Source organism: Corythoichthys intestinalis, chromosome 19, assembly GCF_030265065.1.
Source record: "Corythoichthys intestinalis isolate RoL2023-P3 chromosome 19, ASM3026506v1, whole genome shotgun sequence".
NCBI classification, from domain to species: domain Eukaryota; kingdom Metazoa; phylum Chordata; class Actinopteri; order Syngnathiformes; family Syngnathidae; genus Corythoichthys; species Corythoichthys intestinalis.
Genome location: NC_080413.1, coordinates 6,021,388 through 6,038,712, shown reverse-complemented (window position 1 = coordinate 6,038,712; position 17,325 = coordinate 6,021,388). Strand labels below are relative to the sequence as shown.

Sequence of the window (17,325 nt, the reverse complement as noted above, 5' to 3'; positions counted from 1 at the left end):
GATTGACTAAAGTATTGTGGATTATACAGCTCAAAACAAAATTATACTGCGATACATTTTTTTTCATACTGGATGCATAGCAACAGTATTTTGTCCCAAATCTACCTAAGTAGAACGCAAGGGTAGAGTGAAATCTGATTTGGCGCTTTACTTCGCCCACGTTTGATAGCGTGAAACTAATTTCGGGTTAATTCGTAGCTTTGTTTCGATTTCAATTTAAAACGTTCTTTTTTTATCTATGGTTGCGAGAATTCATTTCCTAGTCTGTCAAACACGGCCACAATGACATATTTGCGAAAGAAAGCGGAGGTAAACACAAACACGTCGCGGTAATTAATCGCATTTCCCCCGAGCCGAATCCTCCGCCCGGTGACGAACGTATTCGTCCATTTGACGTCGTCTAAACGATCGAGTTTTCTCTGAGTCATTCGCTGCAATTAAGTCGCGAGCGGAAGCGGAGGGTTCAATTAAAGAAAGTGCCTCGCAAATGAAAACATCCAATTTCTTTTTCACGCTCTTGTCGTCGCGCGTCTTCATAAGCGCCGGTTATGCATGCAGTGCTAATTGGCGTCGATGAGGTCTCGTCGCACTCAATTAGTCCGCGTCAACGTGTCGCCGGCTGGTCTTACAGTATCAATGAAAACAACTTTGTTTGCGAGATGACGACTGGTGTTTTTTCAGGTTAACGTCACGCACGTATGAACGGAAAGTTTGTAATACGGTTTCCTCGTTAAAAGGTTCATGAACGCCTCATATGGATTCAAAAATTCTGTTATCATGTAACGAACATCGCAAAGTTTCAAAAAATTGCATTTTGTTGACTGTATTGCGCTAAGAAGTTTGTTATGACTTAGATGTCAAAGCATCCATTCTGATAGTAGGAATGTCGCCCCCACCAACATGGCCGCTCTGAGCTGTTGAAGAAGAGCTTCGTGTTTGTCTTCAATTCCTGCCAGGATCTCGGCTTTGTGTTCACCTAAACGGGCTCAAGTTTTACACTGAGTAAGTATAAATATTGAGAAATTAATATACTAAATATATGTATATATATATATATATATATATATATATATATATATATATACATAATATAGTAAATAACATACTGTACAAAAGTTGACCATGTTACAAAAAATATTACATTTTTTAAAAAAAAATTCGGTTTGGAGTGTGCTGCAAGATTATTTCCAATGTGAAAACGTATGGTGACTCAGAAAAGATTGTAAAACACTGCTCTAAGGAGCCCGGTTTGTGGTAGTAAACGATCAAAAAAGTCAAAGGCGGTCCCTAATAAACTCTCGATTATATTTTATACAAGCATAACAAAACTTAAAATGGCTATAAAATTCTCAAATTTTACGCTAGATGTACAAAAATCTTATTATTTTTAATTTAGTGCAAGTTTTTAACAGCTACTAAATCACTGAATTTTCACATCAGAAAACGTAATACTTTAGGAAAGCATGCAGAATCATCTTAATTTTACTCAACAAAAGGAAAATTAGCATTTTTCTGTCTATAATCACAACTTAATAAGGTTGGATTCCAATATTGTGTCGAGATACAAAATCCAACATGGCGGCCGTCACAAAACAAAGAGCTTTTTAAGTTGAAAATTCTTGTCAATAAATGCTTAAAATATGGAATTTCTATGGATATAAACGTAAAACAGTCTAGATTCTTGGTTAAAAGCAAAAAATGGCAGTTATCGTTCATTTTACGAAAATATTTCAAGCCAAAATTACGGTATTGTGTAATCCAACATGCCGTCCGTCATGAAACTAAGAGCTTTTAAAGTTGATAATTCTTATAAATAAATGCTTAAATTGCAGAATTTCTATAGATATGTATGTAAAACAGTCTAGATTCTTGGTTAAAAGAAAAAAAAAAATAGGCAGTTATCGTTCATGTTACGCAAATATTTAAAGCCAAAGTTATGGTATTGTGTAATCCAGCATGGCGTCTGTCATGAAACAAAGAGCTTTTTAAGTTTAAAATTCTAGTAAACAGATGCATAAATCGCATAATTTCTATAGATATGAATGTAAAACAGTCTAGATTTTTGGTTAAAAGAAAAAAAAATGGCAGTTATCGTTCATTTCACGTAAATATTTCAAGCAAAGGTTAGGGTACTGTGTAATCCAACATGGCAGCCGTCACGAAACAAAGAGCTTTTTAAGTTTAAAATTCTAGTAAACAGATGCATAAATCGCATAATTTTTATAGATATGAACGTAAAACAGTCTAGATTTTTGGTTAAAAGCAAAAAAATGGCAGTTATCGTTCATTTTACGAAAATATTTCAAGCCAAAGTTACAGTATTGTTTAATCCAACATGGCGTCCGTCATGAAACAAAGAGCTTTTTAAATTGAAAATTATTGTAAAAAAAATGCTTAAATCGCAGAATTTCTATACATATGAATGTAAAAAAGTCTAGATTCTTAGTTAAAAGCAAAAAACGGGCAACTGTTGTTCATATTACGCAAATACTTCAAGCAAAGGTTACGGTATTGTGTAATCCAACGTTGCAGCTGTCACGAAACACCAAGAGCTTTTTAAATTGAAAATTCTTGTAAATAAATGCTTAAATCGCAGAATTTCTATAGATATAAATGTAAAACAGTCTAGATTTTTGGTTAAAAGCAAAAAAAATGGCAGTTATCGTTCATTTTACGAAAATATTTCAAGCCAAAGTTACAGTATTGTTTAATCCAACATGGCGTCCGTCATGAAACAAAGAGCTTTTTAAATTGAAAAGTATTGTAAAAAAATGCTTAAATCGCAGAATTTCTATACATATGAATGTAAAAAAGTCTAGATTCTTAGTTAAAAGCAAAAAACGGGCAACTATTGTTCATATTACGCAAATACTTCAAGCAAAGGTTACGGTATTGTTTAATCCAACATTGCAGCTGTCACGAAACAAAGAGCTTTTTAAGTTGAAAATTAGATATTAATAGATATTAATGTAAAACAGTCGAGATTCTTGGTTAAAAGCAAAAAAAAAAAATGGCAGTTATCGTTCATTTTATGTAAATATTTCAACCCAAATTTATGGTATTTTGTAATCCAACATGGCGTCCGTCATGAAGCAAAGAGCTTTTTAAGTTGAAAATTATTGTAAATAAATGCTTAAATCGCGGAATTTCCATAGATTTGAATGTAAACCTGTCTAGATTCTTGGTTAAAAGCAAAAAACGGGCAGTTATCGTTCATTTTACATAAATATTCAAAGCCAAAGTTACACTAATTTTATCCATTGATTTTTTTTTCACAAGGTTTCGAAGTGCATGCGTGGTGCTATTTAATATAATAATCCTCGACCAATTCACTCTTGAGACACTCCTGCCTGCATGTATGCAGTAAAACCTTCGTCCTTTTTCCACCTAAATCTGGCATTAGAACGCAGCGTGTGTTTGAGTTTATCAAAGTGAAAGCCAACTCAAGGTTCTGCCTGGGTCGGCCCCCGACGGGAAGGCGTGGCGCAATGTCTGTGGGAGTTGTCAACTGAGGGTGGAGTCTATGCTGTAATCTCGTGTTTAAGTATTAAAATATCTCTACCAGCTGATTGTCTGGAGGGGCTTGCAAAAAATTTCCACTTGCACTCCCCCCCACACACACACCAGATGATCGTCTTGAGGGCCTGCAAAAGTGGCGGGACCCACCCCTCAGTTGGACAGTCCACACGGGGGTCCCCCCTTTATGTTCACCGAACCCGGGCCCTGTTCGCATTTGTTCCGCCACTGCCTAAATCAGCTGTTGGTGCCGCAAATGCATGGCAGTGGACTGAACGCCTATAAATCTGTGACCATAACGGATGTGATTTCATAAATTTAGCCTGATCTTTTCACCCAACATGTTATGTGCCTGGATTTATCAGATTTTGTCCTTCCTCTGAATCTGAAATTGAGCTAATTTATTTGTTGCTGCTATCCAAAGGATTAGTCCACTCGCCAAAATGCAACAATGGGCTCATTAATTCTCGGATGGAGTCCATGGAACATACGGTCTGGATTTCATAACGTCCATCTGTCTTGACAAAAAAAGTGCAGTGACCCAACTGTGGACCCTTTGAAGCTTCCTGTGAAAACAACGTTTTTGTTTTTAAAAAAAATTATTTTATTATCTTGTTTAGACAGCACCGATACCATTTTCCTCCTTTGAGGTTCAGTGACCATAACAAGTCCCACCCCAGCTGAAACGTGTTTTGGGGTGATTTTTGAACATAAGCGGACTTTAAGGGGGTGGCCGAAAAGTGTCATTGCACGTAATTGACGTTCCTATGCATATATATATATATATATATATATATATATATATATATATATACTGTTTATATATATTAGGGCTGTCAAAATTATCGCATTAACGGGCGTTAAGTAATTTTTAAAATTAATCACGTTAAAATATTTGACGCAATTAACGCAGATGCCCCGCTCAGACAGATTTAAATGACAGTACAGTGAAACGCTCACTTGCTGTGTTTTATGGAGTTTTGCCGCCCTCTGCTGGCGCTTGGGTGCGACTGATTTTATAGGCTTCAGCACCCATGAGCGTTGTGTAAGTAATTATTGACATCAACAATGGCGGGCTACTAGTTTATTTTTTGATTGAAAATTTTACAAATTTTATTGAAACGAAAACATTAAGAGGGGTTTTAATATAAAACTTCTATAACTTGTACTAACATTTTTCTTTTAAGAACTACAAGTCTTTCTATCCATGGATCGCTTTAACAGAATGTTAATAATGTTAAAGCCATCATGTTGATTTATTGTTATAATAAACAAATACAGTCCTTATGTACCGTATGTTGAATGTATACATCCATCTTGTGTCTTATCTTTCCATTCCAACATTAATTTACTGAAAAATATGGCATATTTTATAGATGGTTTGAATTGCGATTAATTACGATTAATTAATTTTTAAGCTGTAATTAACTCGATTAAAAATGTTAATCGTTTGACAGCCATAAATTGTAAAGCAATAAAACTGCAACAAAAATGAATGAAATGAGAAAAAAAAAAAAATTATATTGGGTCGAAATTATTTTTCAAGTACCTTAGACAGTCATTTGCTTTGCATATAATTTAAAATAGAGAAAAAGATATTTTTAAAAATGATTTTTTTTCATTGATTGAAAATATATGTTTTTTTTTATTGAAGCTTTGATTGAAGATTTTTTATTTAGATACAAATGTCCTGATTATAATATGGTCCAAACACAAAAAGAATCGCTTCAATCAAAGAAAACATTTTCAATTAAAAATTAAGTGTTCATATGCAAATTTTTCAATCTCAAATATTTTTTCGCATTCAAAAACTTTTTTGTTTTTCTTTGAAATTTTTCTTTTTTTGATTGAAGTGATTTTTCTTTTTGAAAATCAAATTTTTTTTTTTTGAAGCAACTTATTTTTTGATTGATTGATAAAGAGAAAATGTACTAGCCAAAATGCGGCCCAAACACAAATCAACATTACTTCAATCAAAAAGTTGCTTCTATCAAAAAAACTTTCACATGCATTTTTTTTTAGTTTTTTGAGTTTCAAATTTATTTTTGCATTCAAGCACATTTATTTTACTTTTTATTATTATATAATATATATACTTATTTCACATTTTATTACTTTTTTTGGTTGAAAATATATATTTTGATTGAAGCAACTTTTTTTTTTTTTTTTTTTTTTTTTTTTAAATTGAAGCAAAAATTTTTTTGATTGAATAATATAGACACAAATCTACCTCCATATGGCTCCGACCAGGGCTTACAATTTTTGACTGGGGTAACTACATTGGCACGACACCGGCGGGTATACCAAATTCAATGGATGACGATCTTGTCGAAAAGTATTGCTGTATGATAGGAAACAAAAAAACACTCTTTGTCAACTTATTGTTTTAAATATTCTTTAAGTTAATTTGATTGCTGACACTGCGTTTTGGGGTCATCAACATGTTGTGCCCCCCCTGCCCCAAAAGTCAAACTCCTGCCCCAAAATGTTTTTGAGGCACATTTCCAAATTTTTCCACATTTTTGATCATCCATCACCGTCATTGGCACTGAACAAAATCATTAAGTGTACAAAACAGATCCACTTGTGTATTTGATCATGCCAACAGCAAACCTTATATTTCCTGTGGTGACTGCTTGCAATACTGACTTTGTATTGATGGGGACATTTCAGAACAAAGAAAGCCTGTAACTCCACTTCCAGTTCTTCAAATCTCTATTCTCATCAGCCTAATCGGCGGCCAGTGCCCTCAGTGGACTTCGATGCGTTAAAATAACAGACAGAAGATGTCTCAAGGCCTGATGATACGATCAAATCGAGTGCCATTTTGAGAACACTCTGGTCAAGTCTCCTTTGTGTCGCTAACCAGACGAAGGGGATTTTTAACAAGGAAATCTTTTAATCGCGAATAACCCGAACAAATGACTTCCACTTGGAAGGCATGCGCCCGGTCAAACCAGTGTCAGTTTGAACAAGCAGTTGTTTGCCCTGTTTTCTTTTCGCTAGTTATTAACTTTCCCCTTGTGGATTTTGGGCTCGCTTAGTCATCCGCATAAGTGTCGGTGACAATTCATGATCAGGATCAATTAGGATGATATGATGATGTCTTGATGCGACTGGAAAGAGAAATATCAAGAGATTTTTTTGTTTTTTGTCAGATGAGTCATCTACTTGTCGATCATGCGGAATTCATAACCATGTTTTGTACTAGCAAAACCTGTCACTCTTGGCACTGCTGTTTGAAATCTGTTCATTGGAATCAAAATAATCATTCACAAAGCCAAAATACATGTTGACTTCCAATACAAATGAGTTCATGAACTTTCGTTCAATTAATTCATTTGGGTATAACACTGACAATGCGGATTTAGCAACAGGTGATTATCACTTAGGGTTGCCAACCGCCCCTTGAAAAACAGAATCATCCGGTATTCAGAAACTGGCCAGACCGCAGTAGTTTTGCAGGTTAGCCAGTATTGACCTCAGCTTGAAGCAAAACTTGGTAACTTTTAGTTTTAGTCGAGTTTAGTAGTATGTTTAAGTTGTGTGTTATTTTACTGTCTTGTGTTTTATGGTACCACAGAGTAGCTTTCCAATTTTGTTGTTTGCTCGGCTTGCATTGACAATAAAGGAATTGAACTGAATTGAATTGAGTTTAGCGACGCCGGTGGACAAAAGTGGTAGTGTCGTAAAATCATGATGCTCGCTCGCGCTTTAGGCGTCACGCCAGCGAGTGAAAGCCGGGTCAATGTTTATTCTGTATATCCTGGTAGCCTCCCTTTTTTCCCTCCTCAGACAAAACTTTTTGTCTCTTTTGTCGCTCTGCCATCTTTGCAGAATTCGCGCAAAAGCGTTCGCATCAACTTCCATCTTTATAATGAATGGGGAGTGGGGGAAATGACGTATGCCCTAAAGCAGTCAGCACATTTGTAATTTTTTGTGTGTGGCAGGGTTCCTGCCACCCTCCTCAAAGTTAATTAGTGAGATGAAAGTGATACGGACCCCCTCAAGATCTCAAAATAGAAAAGAGGTGCCATTCAAATAGTTGTCAGTCGACATATTATCAAAAAATTTTACGAAAATAGTTTTTAAAGATTGAAAAGTTACCTAGTGTTGCTTTAATTTTTGCACTTAAAAAAAAAAAACAAAAAAAAAAACAAAGGTATTGAAAAAAAACAACAACAACAACAAAAAATGCACCGAAACACAAACAAGCAAACAAAAAAGGCTCAGGACCTTAAGGGTTAAATTATACAGTTTTAAATTTAACATGACAGATGTTATTTTATTATAATTATTGTTTTTGATGTGCTTATATCACTAAAATTAGTGCCTAATTAATTCAGTGAGTAAAAGTATTATATTATAATTGTGATCGAAGAAAATTCCACGTACAAAATATTATTAAAGGGTGACGGCTATCGGGCCGGCCGGTGTAGGTTCACTATCCTCTTCCCCTCACTATCCACTCGCTCTCGCTATATAAGCTATATAATTGGCCGAGGAAATGGTGTCCCGTGAAATGCCTGTTTAAAAATGTTCCCGTTGTTACTTCTTACGTTTGCTTAAAAGTGCCCATTTAAAAAGGAAAAGCGATGGATGATACTCCACGCAGAGCGTATTATTAACAAATGTTAAAGTTGTATAAACATATAGCGAGAATAAGGAACGTCACTGACAAGCGCAGGCCCCCGCGAGTGGATAGTGAGGGGAATAGGATAGTGCACCTACACCGGCTCTACCAATTAGGTGTCCCCCTTTTAATTTAATTTTTTTTTTTTTTTTTTTTTTTCAGGCAGTTGGCAACCCCATTATCACTTACCGTAATTTTCACAATAATTAAATGGGAATTCAAACCTTAGCCTACTTAGAATCATTGCAGAACCTAACAAGCATGTATTTTAATGAACCTGTGCAAAACTACAGTGGAAAGGGCAGAAATGAGTTTTGAAACCAGAATCTCTGAAATGGCAAGCAAATGAGCAGCTCACCTTCACCATGCAACACTTTTATTATTTTTTTTAAAGAGTTATATAAATGACGTAGATTAAATGTATATATTAAAAAGTAATGTAATAAAATCTACAAGAATTAAACATTATCCGTTTGTTTTCTCTGAATCGGTTTTATTATTACAATAAGTATTATTATATTTGTTATTATTGGTCAGGCACAAAGTTGGCCATAACACAATGACGTTAAACAGGACCCATTACGTTAACAGGCAAAATGGCAGCCTCTGGTAGTAAGTCTGTCCTGTTCGTTTGTCTGGGTAAGATGAGCATTTTTCATTAATACAACAATATGAATTCGAAAATACTAACGTTTATCATTATTTTATAAAATAATTAGTCGCTAGTTTATTTCCGGAAAGGTTTGTAGTCTGTTACGTCAATGCTATCGACGTAATAATCAGCTAGCTAGTGAACTTTGACAGAACTTCTGTAAGTACTGCAGTCAACGTCAGTTAAGGTGTGAATACTAGACAAGAAAATGTGTTTAGTAACATCTTTACGGCATTGAAAGTCCAACGTCCATGGTGCTGTCCACCTTAAAAGTAATTCTAGTCTGTCAACTAATTGAATGAAGCCTGCGTTATGGACGACCAAAACGGAATCACGTGAATGGCAGTATCAGTTCGAAGTACTGTATAAGCGTTATTGTAACAATTAAATGCTTTTTCCACTAGATGTCAGTAGGAACAACATATGAGGATCATAAAAATATTTGTCTCAGTACTGTATATACAATTAAAAATTTAATTTTTTTATACAGGTAACATTTGCAGGTCACCCATTGCGGAGGCTGTCTTCAGGAAGATGGCAACCGATGCAGGTGTTGTTGACAAGGTACGGATAAAAATTCTGATTATTTACACATGGCATATGATCAGATGAACTATAGGGAATCCTTGAAAATATACAAGTAAAATCCCATAAATACCCCATCAAGTATGAGAGCAAATTTAGTTTTATTTATAAGTTATCAGAGAGGGTTCATGTTTCATATTGAAATAATACTTATAAAGCTGCCCCGACTATCGACATAATCAATGACATAAATACACTGACGAGCACAACATAAAAAAAGGTTGAAAGCATGTATACAAAGTTGAGATGGCAAGGGTTTTGAACGGGGAAGAGGACAGCGAGACAAAGTGAAAAAAAGCGGACCAGAGTGTCTTAAGTATGGTCTTATTTTCAAGAAAAAAAGGAGGGTTTCACTTTCGTGTGTAGCCTTTGTAAAGCCGAGCTTCATACTGCGGCCTCACCTCGGTTATGAACGAACACCTGATATGCTGTCACACAAGTAGGCATGTGCCGGTATGAGATTTTGACGGTATGATAACTAGATCGATCGGGTCCGATGATGTCATTTTCAAAGTATCGGAACCGGCAAAAAAATATCGGCCATGCCTTTTTTTAATATATATATATATATATATATATATATATTTAAATCGTTTTCTAATTGTATTTAACGTTACAAACATAATGTTACACTCATTCAGAGTCTTTAGGCTTAAGGTAGTGTTATCAAATTTATCCCGATAACGGCGGTAATTTAAAAAAAAAAAGTATCACGTTAAAATATTTAACGCTCTGCACGACTCACTCACGCATTGTCGCGCAATCTGTAATGGCGCCGTTTTACCTATATGGAGAGATAAAAGGTAGCGTATAATGAGTAGTCAATTTTGGCAGCCTTTTGAGCCTTTCTTTAATTGGCTAAAGCCTTACAATCCCTCTCCTTACGATTAGAAATATGGGAAGCAATTTGGGGAAGCAAGGTAGCAATTGATCTTTTTCTTAACACCTTATGTTATTTCCCAACGCAGAGAAGATATATCAATTGGTAGCACTACGCACAGTCATGGTTCCACTTCCCATCATGCATTTGGGCATGGTTATAGTATCATTTACTGAAAGCTCAACAAATACACTAGATGGCAATATTTAGTCACAATATACAAAGTCACAAGTCTTTCTATCCGTGGATCCCTCTCACAGAAAGAATGTTAATAATGTAAATGCCATCTTGAGGATTTATTGTCATAATAAACAAATACAGTACTTATGTACTGTATGTTGAATGTATATATTCGTCCGAGTTTTATTCGTTTTTTTCTTAATGCATTGCCAAAATGTATATGATCGGGAAAAATTATCGGGAACGATTGGAATTGAATGGGGAGCAAAAAACAATCGGATCAGGAAATATCGGGATCGGCAGATACTCAAACTAATACGATCGGATCGGGAGCAAAAAAACATGATCGGAACAACCCTACTTAGAACAATATAGTGATAGAAGTTAAATTGTGTTAAAGCCTTGCACTTGCATTCACTTGCACTAGTGTTCGTTAATGTCAGCATTTGACCTCAATTTATGTTTTCATATTTACTTAATTTTATTTAATTTAAATAAGTGATCAAAAATGTTTTTGTGAATTAATAATCGGCAACCAAAAAAATAATCGCAAGATTAGTCAAAGAATTCATCGTTTGACTAGTCGACTTGTTGTAAAGAATAGTCTAACTAATCGGGAGAAAAATAATCATTTGGGACAGCCCTAAATACTAGCAAAAATAGGGAAGAGAGCGTTTAATACAAAATTAGGACTCCTTGTAATACAGACAATTGTGGTATTGATGACTTAATAATAGATTTAGACATGCTCTCTGTTCACCCCAGTGGCGTATAGACAGTGCCGCCACGTCCACCTACGAGATAGGAAACCCGCCCGACTACCGCGGCCTAGCCTGCATGAAGAGGCACGACGTGCCCATGACGCATGTGGCACGGCAGGTACGATCACCCGCCTTTGTTTTGTGTTTTCGCAGTGGCACATAGACAGCGGCGCCACATCCGACTGGAATATAGGCAGCCTGCCGGACGCCCGCGGGCTGGCCTGCTTAAAGGGCCGTGGCATTGAGACCACTCATAGGGCCAGACAGGTATCGAGCACATCTTACAATCTCCAGATGTCCGATCCGTTGCTTTTGTGACACCTGAAACAATAAACCTAAAAACCAAGATTGAGCTGATCACAAATCCAGTGATGCCACAAAACAAAAAAACACTTGATTCATCCTCAAAAATCAATCCAAAAACTCAATCAAACGCTTCCCTTTTTACCCTCTCAATGGAAAATGCAACAACAGTGGAGGCCATTCACAGACAGTTATTGTCACTTCCAACCCTCAAATGCAAGCGTTAACTGCTGACCACTTCTGAACTTTTTTGCTTATATAACAGCAGCGAAAAACATGATGATAGACATCCAGTCGTGTTGCGTCTAATTATCCTTCTCTTGTGAACAATTATGTTCCCAAATAAATTTTGTTCTTTATTACCGTCAAGAAGCACCGTTCCATCAATTAGTTTATCAAAAAGAGACATCCAATATATGGCGCAAAACACAGACAAGACTGAAAAAGCAGTTTCTGCTGTTGTTTTCCTCTTTAAAATAAACTGCTGTATTTTAAGCCAAAACAAGTGTTGTGTTGGATAGAACAATATATAGCAGATTCATGGTGCATTAAGCCCCTGAACTATTTTTAATTTGTCCGTTTTACCCTGGAAACCCCCATTTACAGATGTCGCGCAACCTCTTTTGTTTCAACCCAGCCATGAAAAGAAGGTAATTGATTATTTTTCTTATTCAAAATGTCTGTCATTTTTAGCTTAGAATCATTAATTGATGTCTAATATTTCGTTTAGAAAAAAAGACTTTAAAAATTATTCACTTGCATATTTTCAACTTTTAAACAAATTACGTCAGAATGAAAAAAATGGTGTCTGCAAAAAAGTCAGATATCTACTTCATAACGATCGCTTTATTGTATTTTTTTTTGTTACTGTTGCATTTTCTCCGATATGTTAGATGATAAATAATCGATCCAAACAAAGAAAAATTGAGGGAAAAAAAAGTTTAAAAGAGTAAATATATGAAAAAGAACATCTCGACCACTCCTTGATGTCTGCGATTTCTGCATCGCGATCCTTGTTATATTACCACGTTTCACCAATAAAATCCCCAAAAAATCCAGCTGTGGCCATTCACAGCTGTGTGTTGACACTCAGTGATACAGGCTACATGGAGTTTTTGGATCGAAACAAGGTAAGTACGCGATAATATCTCGTGAAAGTCATGGTGTCTGTAATTCTGCTATCGCGTGCTCTCACCTCCAGATAGGGTTTTGCTTTTTATTTATTTATTTTTTTCCAAATGCCCGCCTGTTCAAAAATTTCTTTCCCCCAGAAAATTGAGATTTTAAACCTATCCAATGATGTATCACACATGCATATCGGACAATGTTGAAAGTTGGCCAAATTAAGCTTCTCAGAGCGGAACTTAGTCACCTGAGTGTTTTCCGCCATATATAAATGCGAAATCATATTGGAGGTATTGTCTCTTCAGCAGCTACCAGCCTCTCTCCGCAAACATGTTTTTCATGTCAGTTGGCCCTCCTCTAAGACACGGCCGTCTGTAACTTTTCTGTAGTTGAAGTATTCCCATACCAGTGATTTTGTTGTTTTCAAGAAAATGTTGAATTTCACCTCCTCCAGCCATATATACAGTCATGTGAAAAAATTAGGACACCTTATTATTAAATATTCAGTTCTTTATTAAGGAATGTTCACAAATCAATGTCTTGTTTTTATCTCTGGAAAAGTGATTTAATTGCAGGTAAACAACAAAAATTAACATTGTTTTACTCATTAAACCAAATATATCAACAAAAAATGCATATTCTAACTGAGGAAAAAGTTAGGACACCTTACCACCTAATAATGTGTTACCCCCTTTGGCTGAAATAACTTCAGTGAGACGCTTTTTGTAGCCATCTTCCAGTATTTGACGTCGGTCTGAAAGTTTGCCCCACTCCTCAATACAGAATACTTTCAGTTGTGAGATGTTTGAGGGGTTTCTTGCATGTACAGCCTGTTTCAAGTCACCTCACAGCATCTCCATGGGATTAAGATCTGGGCTTTGACTCGGCCATTCTAGGACTCTGTTCCTTCCTTTTCAGCCAGTCCTTGGTGAATTTACTGGTATGTTTTGGGTCAATGTCATGTTGCAGTGTCCAGTTTTGCTTCAGCTTTAATTTTTTCACAGATGATCTCACATGTTCCTCAAGCACCCTCTGATACACGATAGAATTCATGGTGAATTCTATGATGGTCAGCTGGCCAGGTCCTGCTGTAGCAAAGCATCCCCAAACCAAGACACTTCCACCTCTATGCTTCACAGTTGGTATGAGGTTCTTTTCCTGGAATGCTGTATTGGGTTTACACCAAACTGTTCTGGTGTCCAAATCATTCAATTTTAGATTCATCTGTCCAAAGAACATTATTCCAGAAATGCTGGTCTTTGTCTACATTCACTCTAGCAAACTTCAGTCTGGCCTTCATGTTAATCTTGGAGCGCAAAGGTTTCCTCCTTGCACACCTCCCATGAAGGTTAAAGTTGTGTAGTCTCTTTCTGATTGTAGAGGCATGCACTTTCACATAAACAGTCGTACGAGCCTGCTGTAGGTCCCGTAATGACATTTTACGGTTTTTGGAGACTTCTTTTAGCATCTTGCGCTCTGCTGTCGGGGTGAACTTGCTTGGACGGCCAGACCTGGGCATGTTGGCACTTGTTTTGAATGTCTTCCACTAGTAGACTATTTTCCAGACAGTGGAATGGCTGATTATATATACTTTTGAAATCCCTTTCCTGACTCGTAAGCGTCTACAATCTTCTTTCTGAAGGCCTCAGACAGCTCCTTTGATCACACCATGGTGTTTTCTCTCACTTCAACAGTCCAAACTAAATGTGAGGTTTAAATGAGGCGAGCCTCCTTCAAAACACTGGGCAATGGATTTTCTAATCATTTGCACCTTATGTGATACACCCGTGTGTGATTTTAGCCATTTTAAAGTGGGGTTGAATGTGGGGGTGTCCTAATTTATTCCAAAACAGAAAATGCATTTATTTAAAAGTGCATTTTACAAAAAGTTATAAGTTCATACCAATCGCTTATCCTAACTATAAAGTTAAGTCCTTTAAATCACTTGGGACCAGTTTGTGTCATTGAATGGGGACCAGTTGGTTCCTGTGGCAGTGGCAATGCCTGATGTTCGAGCTGTAAAAAAGTATTTGAGTCTTATGTAGGATGATGATTACGGTGGAAAAATCAACAAAAAAGAGCTACTTTTCCTCAAAGTCACAACACATTTTTTGTTCATTATAATTTTTTAATAAGTCACATTTGTTTTCCTCACAGACCTTCCCCCAAGCAACAGCTCAAAGGAGAATTAAAGCACACTGTATTATTTTTCCGACAAAACAAGCCGCGATAACAAATCACTTCTAATCATACAAAGACGAATACGACAAACAAATTGCACTTGGAAATGGTTTTACAGTGTGTCAAAAAGTGAAACTTTGCCAAAGCACTCGCATCAATTTCCTAGCCATTAAGTCATTGGCTGAAAACCTACCAGCTCGCCTGTCACAGATAACTGCGACGTGTTCATATCAAGAAACATTAAACACCACCTTATCAAGATAAAAACAGAGTGCACTAGTTGCTCGCTGTAGCAATATTTCTTCATGGGCGGCAACAAAACAGACAAGAACCGGGGGTAAAAAAAGATTTTTGATATCTTTTTTGTGGCTGCAGGCTTTCCCTTACAACATAAATTTAGTATCGCTATGGCCATCAGTGGCAGCCAATGCCAGGCAACGAGTTCATTTTGGGGCATTTGACGTTGTTTCTTGTTGATTTTCGTCCACTTTCTTTTAGGGCATTTGCAGATCACTCCTTGTTGATTTCGGGGTATTTAATGGTCACTTCCTGTTGATTTTGGTTTACTGAAAAGGAAGCGACTCGAGAATGACCCCTAACGAGTATATAAAGTGACTCAAAATCAATTTGTAAATGCCCTAAAACAAACAAGAAGAGACCTGTAAATACCAACAGGAGTGGCTGTAAATGCTCTGGTTTCAGTGCCATTGACGGTGCTGGACGTCCAATCCAATTGGATGTCAGGTGCCGTCAATGGCAGCCAGTTTGCTAATGTAGACACTTATTTTAAGGGAAGATTTTGGTAGCCATCTGTTGTTGTTTGTTTTCTAACAGTAAAACCTTTTGTTTTTGGCGGGAGCATATCGATAACCTTTTGGGTTACAAAGTCTCTTGATATATCACCTTTTCGATATATTGTCACTGTCTTAATTTGCATATAAAATCTTGATCATAAGATATCAGATTCCATTCATAATTTTTTTCTATTTAAGCTCCCGTGACTAAAACTACAGTTGTTCGATAATGACTTTTTAACCGATATCTTGATATTGTCCATCTCCAAAAAGTCGATACAGATGTCAAACCGATACCGATATATGCGGTTGTGGACTTAACATAATCTTTATTTTTCAATCCTTTATTGTTCATTTACTTTTCGCACCATGAATGCAAATAGTCATCTCGCATAACAAACCAAAAGCATCTTAGTTTGGAGACATCTGATGGTCAATAAGCGTAACTGCTTAGCGAAGCTGTGACCAGCCCTGGTACAAAGGCAAAAAGATTCTACATTCACTTCGAAGGCAACATGCATATTGGCCAAAAGTGCTTTAGGTGAGCCTAAACCCACAGCCACAGCTCAACATTATTATCACCAGAACAAAAATAATTGGATTATTTTCCATAAAAAACACGTGTGTATGACTTGTATCATGTTTACATTATACATACATACATACATACACACACACACACACACTCAACACAGACAGTTGCATTGCCAGAGAGAAAAAAAAAACACGTTTTACCACCGCTAGACACACTAAACAAGCTGGAGTTAACTATCATCGCCGGAGGGAATCGTTCCTGACAGTGTTTACTAACCTTTAATTTTGTATAAATGCGAAATCATATTGGAGGTATTGCGTCCTCGGCAGCCACCCTCCGCAAACATGTTGTACATGTCAGTTGGTCCTCTTCCTCTAAGCCGTGGCTGTCTAACTTTTCTGTAGCTGAATTATTCCCATACCAGCAATTTCGTTTTCTTCGTTGGGGGAAAAAGTTCAGGAGTTTCACCTCCTCCAGCCATCATGTAGCACAGCTGAGTCATTGACACTGAGCAACAACCAGTGGGGTAGGGTTGAGCCTTACAGCTGCAAGCGAGGGATTTCTCCATGGATTTTTGGGACATAAAAAATAGCTAATATCTTAGGGACTGTATTACGTAGAGCCGGGCTGTATACCAAAAATTTACGGTTATCGAAATTCTTCACGATGACCGACGTAATTTTGGCCATGACTTTAAATTCAGTAATTTAATTAAACAAAAAAATATAGTCTTTTCATCCCGCTTTGACTTTGTGTTGTTCGGCTATGTTCATTCCCCTTTAAGAAAACAGTCAGTGTGCTTACGTATGAAGTCACGTGATTATCGCAACAAGGAAAAGTGATGGAGTCGGGCTTAAGGGAGCTTCGCCAAACTTTCACCCAACATTAAGTAGACTCTTGGCGGCCTCCAAACGTGCTTTCACCCGCTTTCCTCCCTGGTTCTCACTATTTCAGGAGAGGGTGCTTTCTACTGGTAGCCAGGCTACAGGCTAATGCTATAAAATGAATTTGATGGAGTCAGATAGCGGCTCTAACCTTGTCAAAACGGGGTGGCGTGGCTCAGTGGTAGATTAATCGTCCCCCAACCCAGAGGTTGTGGGTTCAATTCTTCGCCCTGATGAACTCGCCTAAGTATCCTTGAGCAAGATACTGAACCCCATGTTGCTCCTGGTGCTGCGTC

At 36.8% G+C, this 17,325-nt stretch overlaps 1 protein-coding gene across 2 annotated transcripts in view; it reads left to right on the top strand.

The window, feature by feature from the left end:
• The first annotated feature begins 8,699 nt into the window (after nucleotides 1–8,699).
• acp1 (acid phosphatase 1) overlaps nucleotides 8,700–17,325 on the top strand; it is a 38,065-nt gene continuing 29,439 nt past the window's right edge. Inside the window, exons 1-3 of one of the 2 annotated variants that reach the window (XM_057823076.1) lie at nucleotides 8,700–8,788; nucleotides 9,292–9,365; nucleotides 11,361–11,474. In XM_057823076.1, the coding sequence (XP_057679059.1) occupies nucleotides 8,746–8,788; nucleotides 9,292–9,365; nucleotides 11,361–11,474 (231 nt within the window). In that variant the 5' untranslated portion in view covers nucleotides 8,700–8,745. Of the gene's footprint in view, nucleotides 8,789–9,291; nucleotides 9,366–11,211; nucleotides 11,326–11,360; nucleotides 11,475–17,325 lie in introns of both variants that reach the window. The other variant, XM_057823075.1, reaches the window with a different exon arrangement.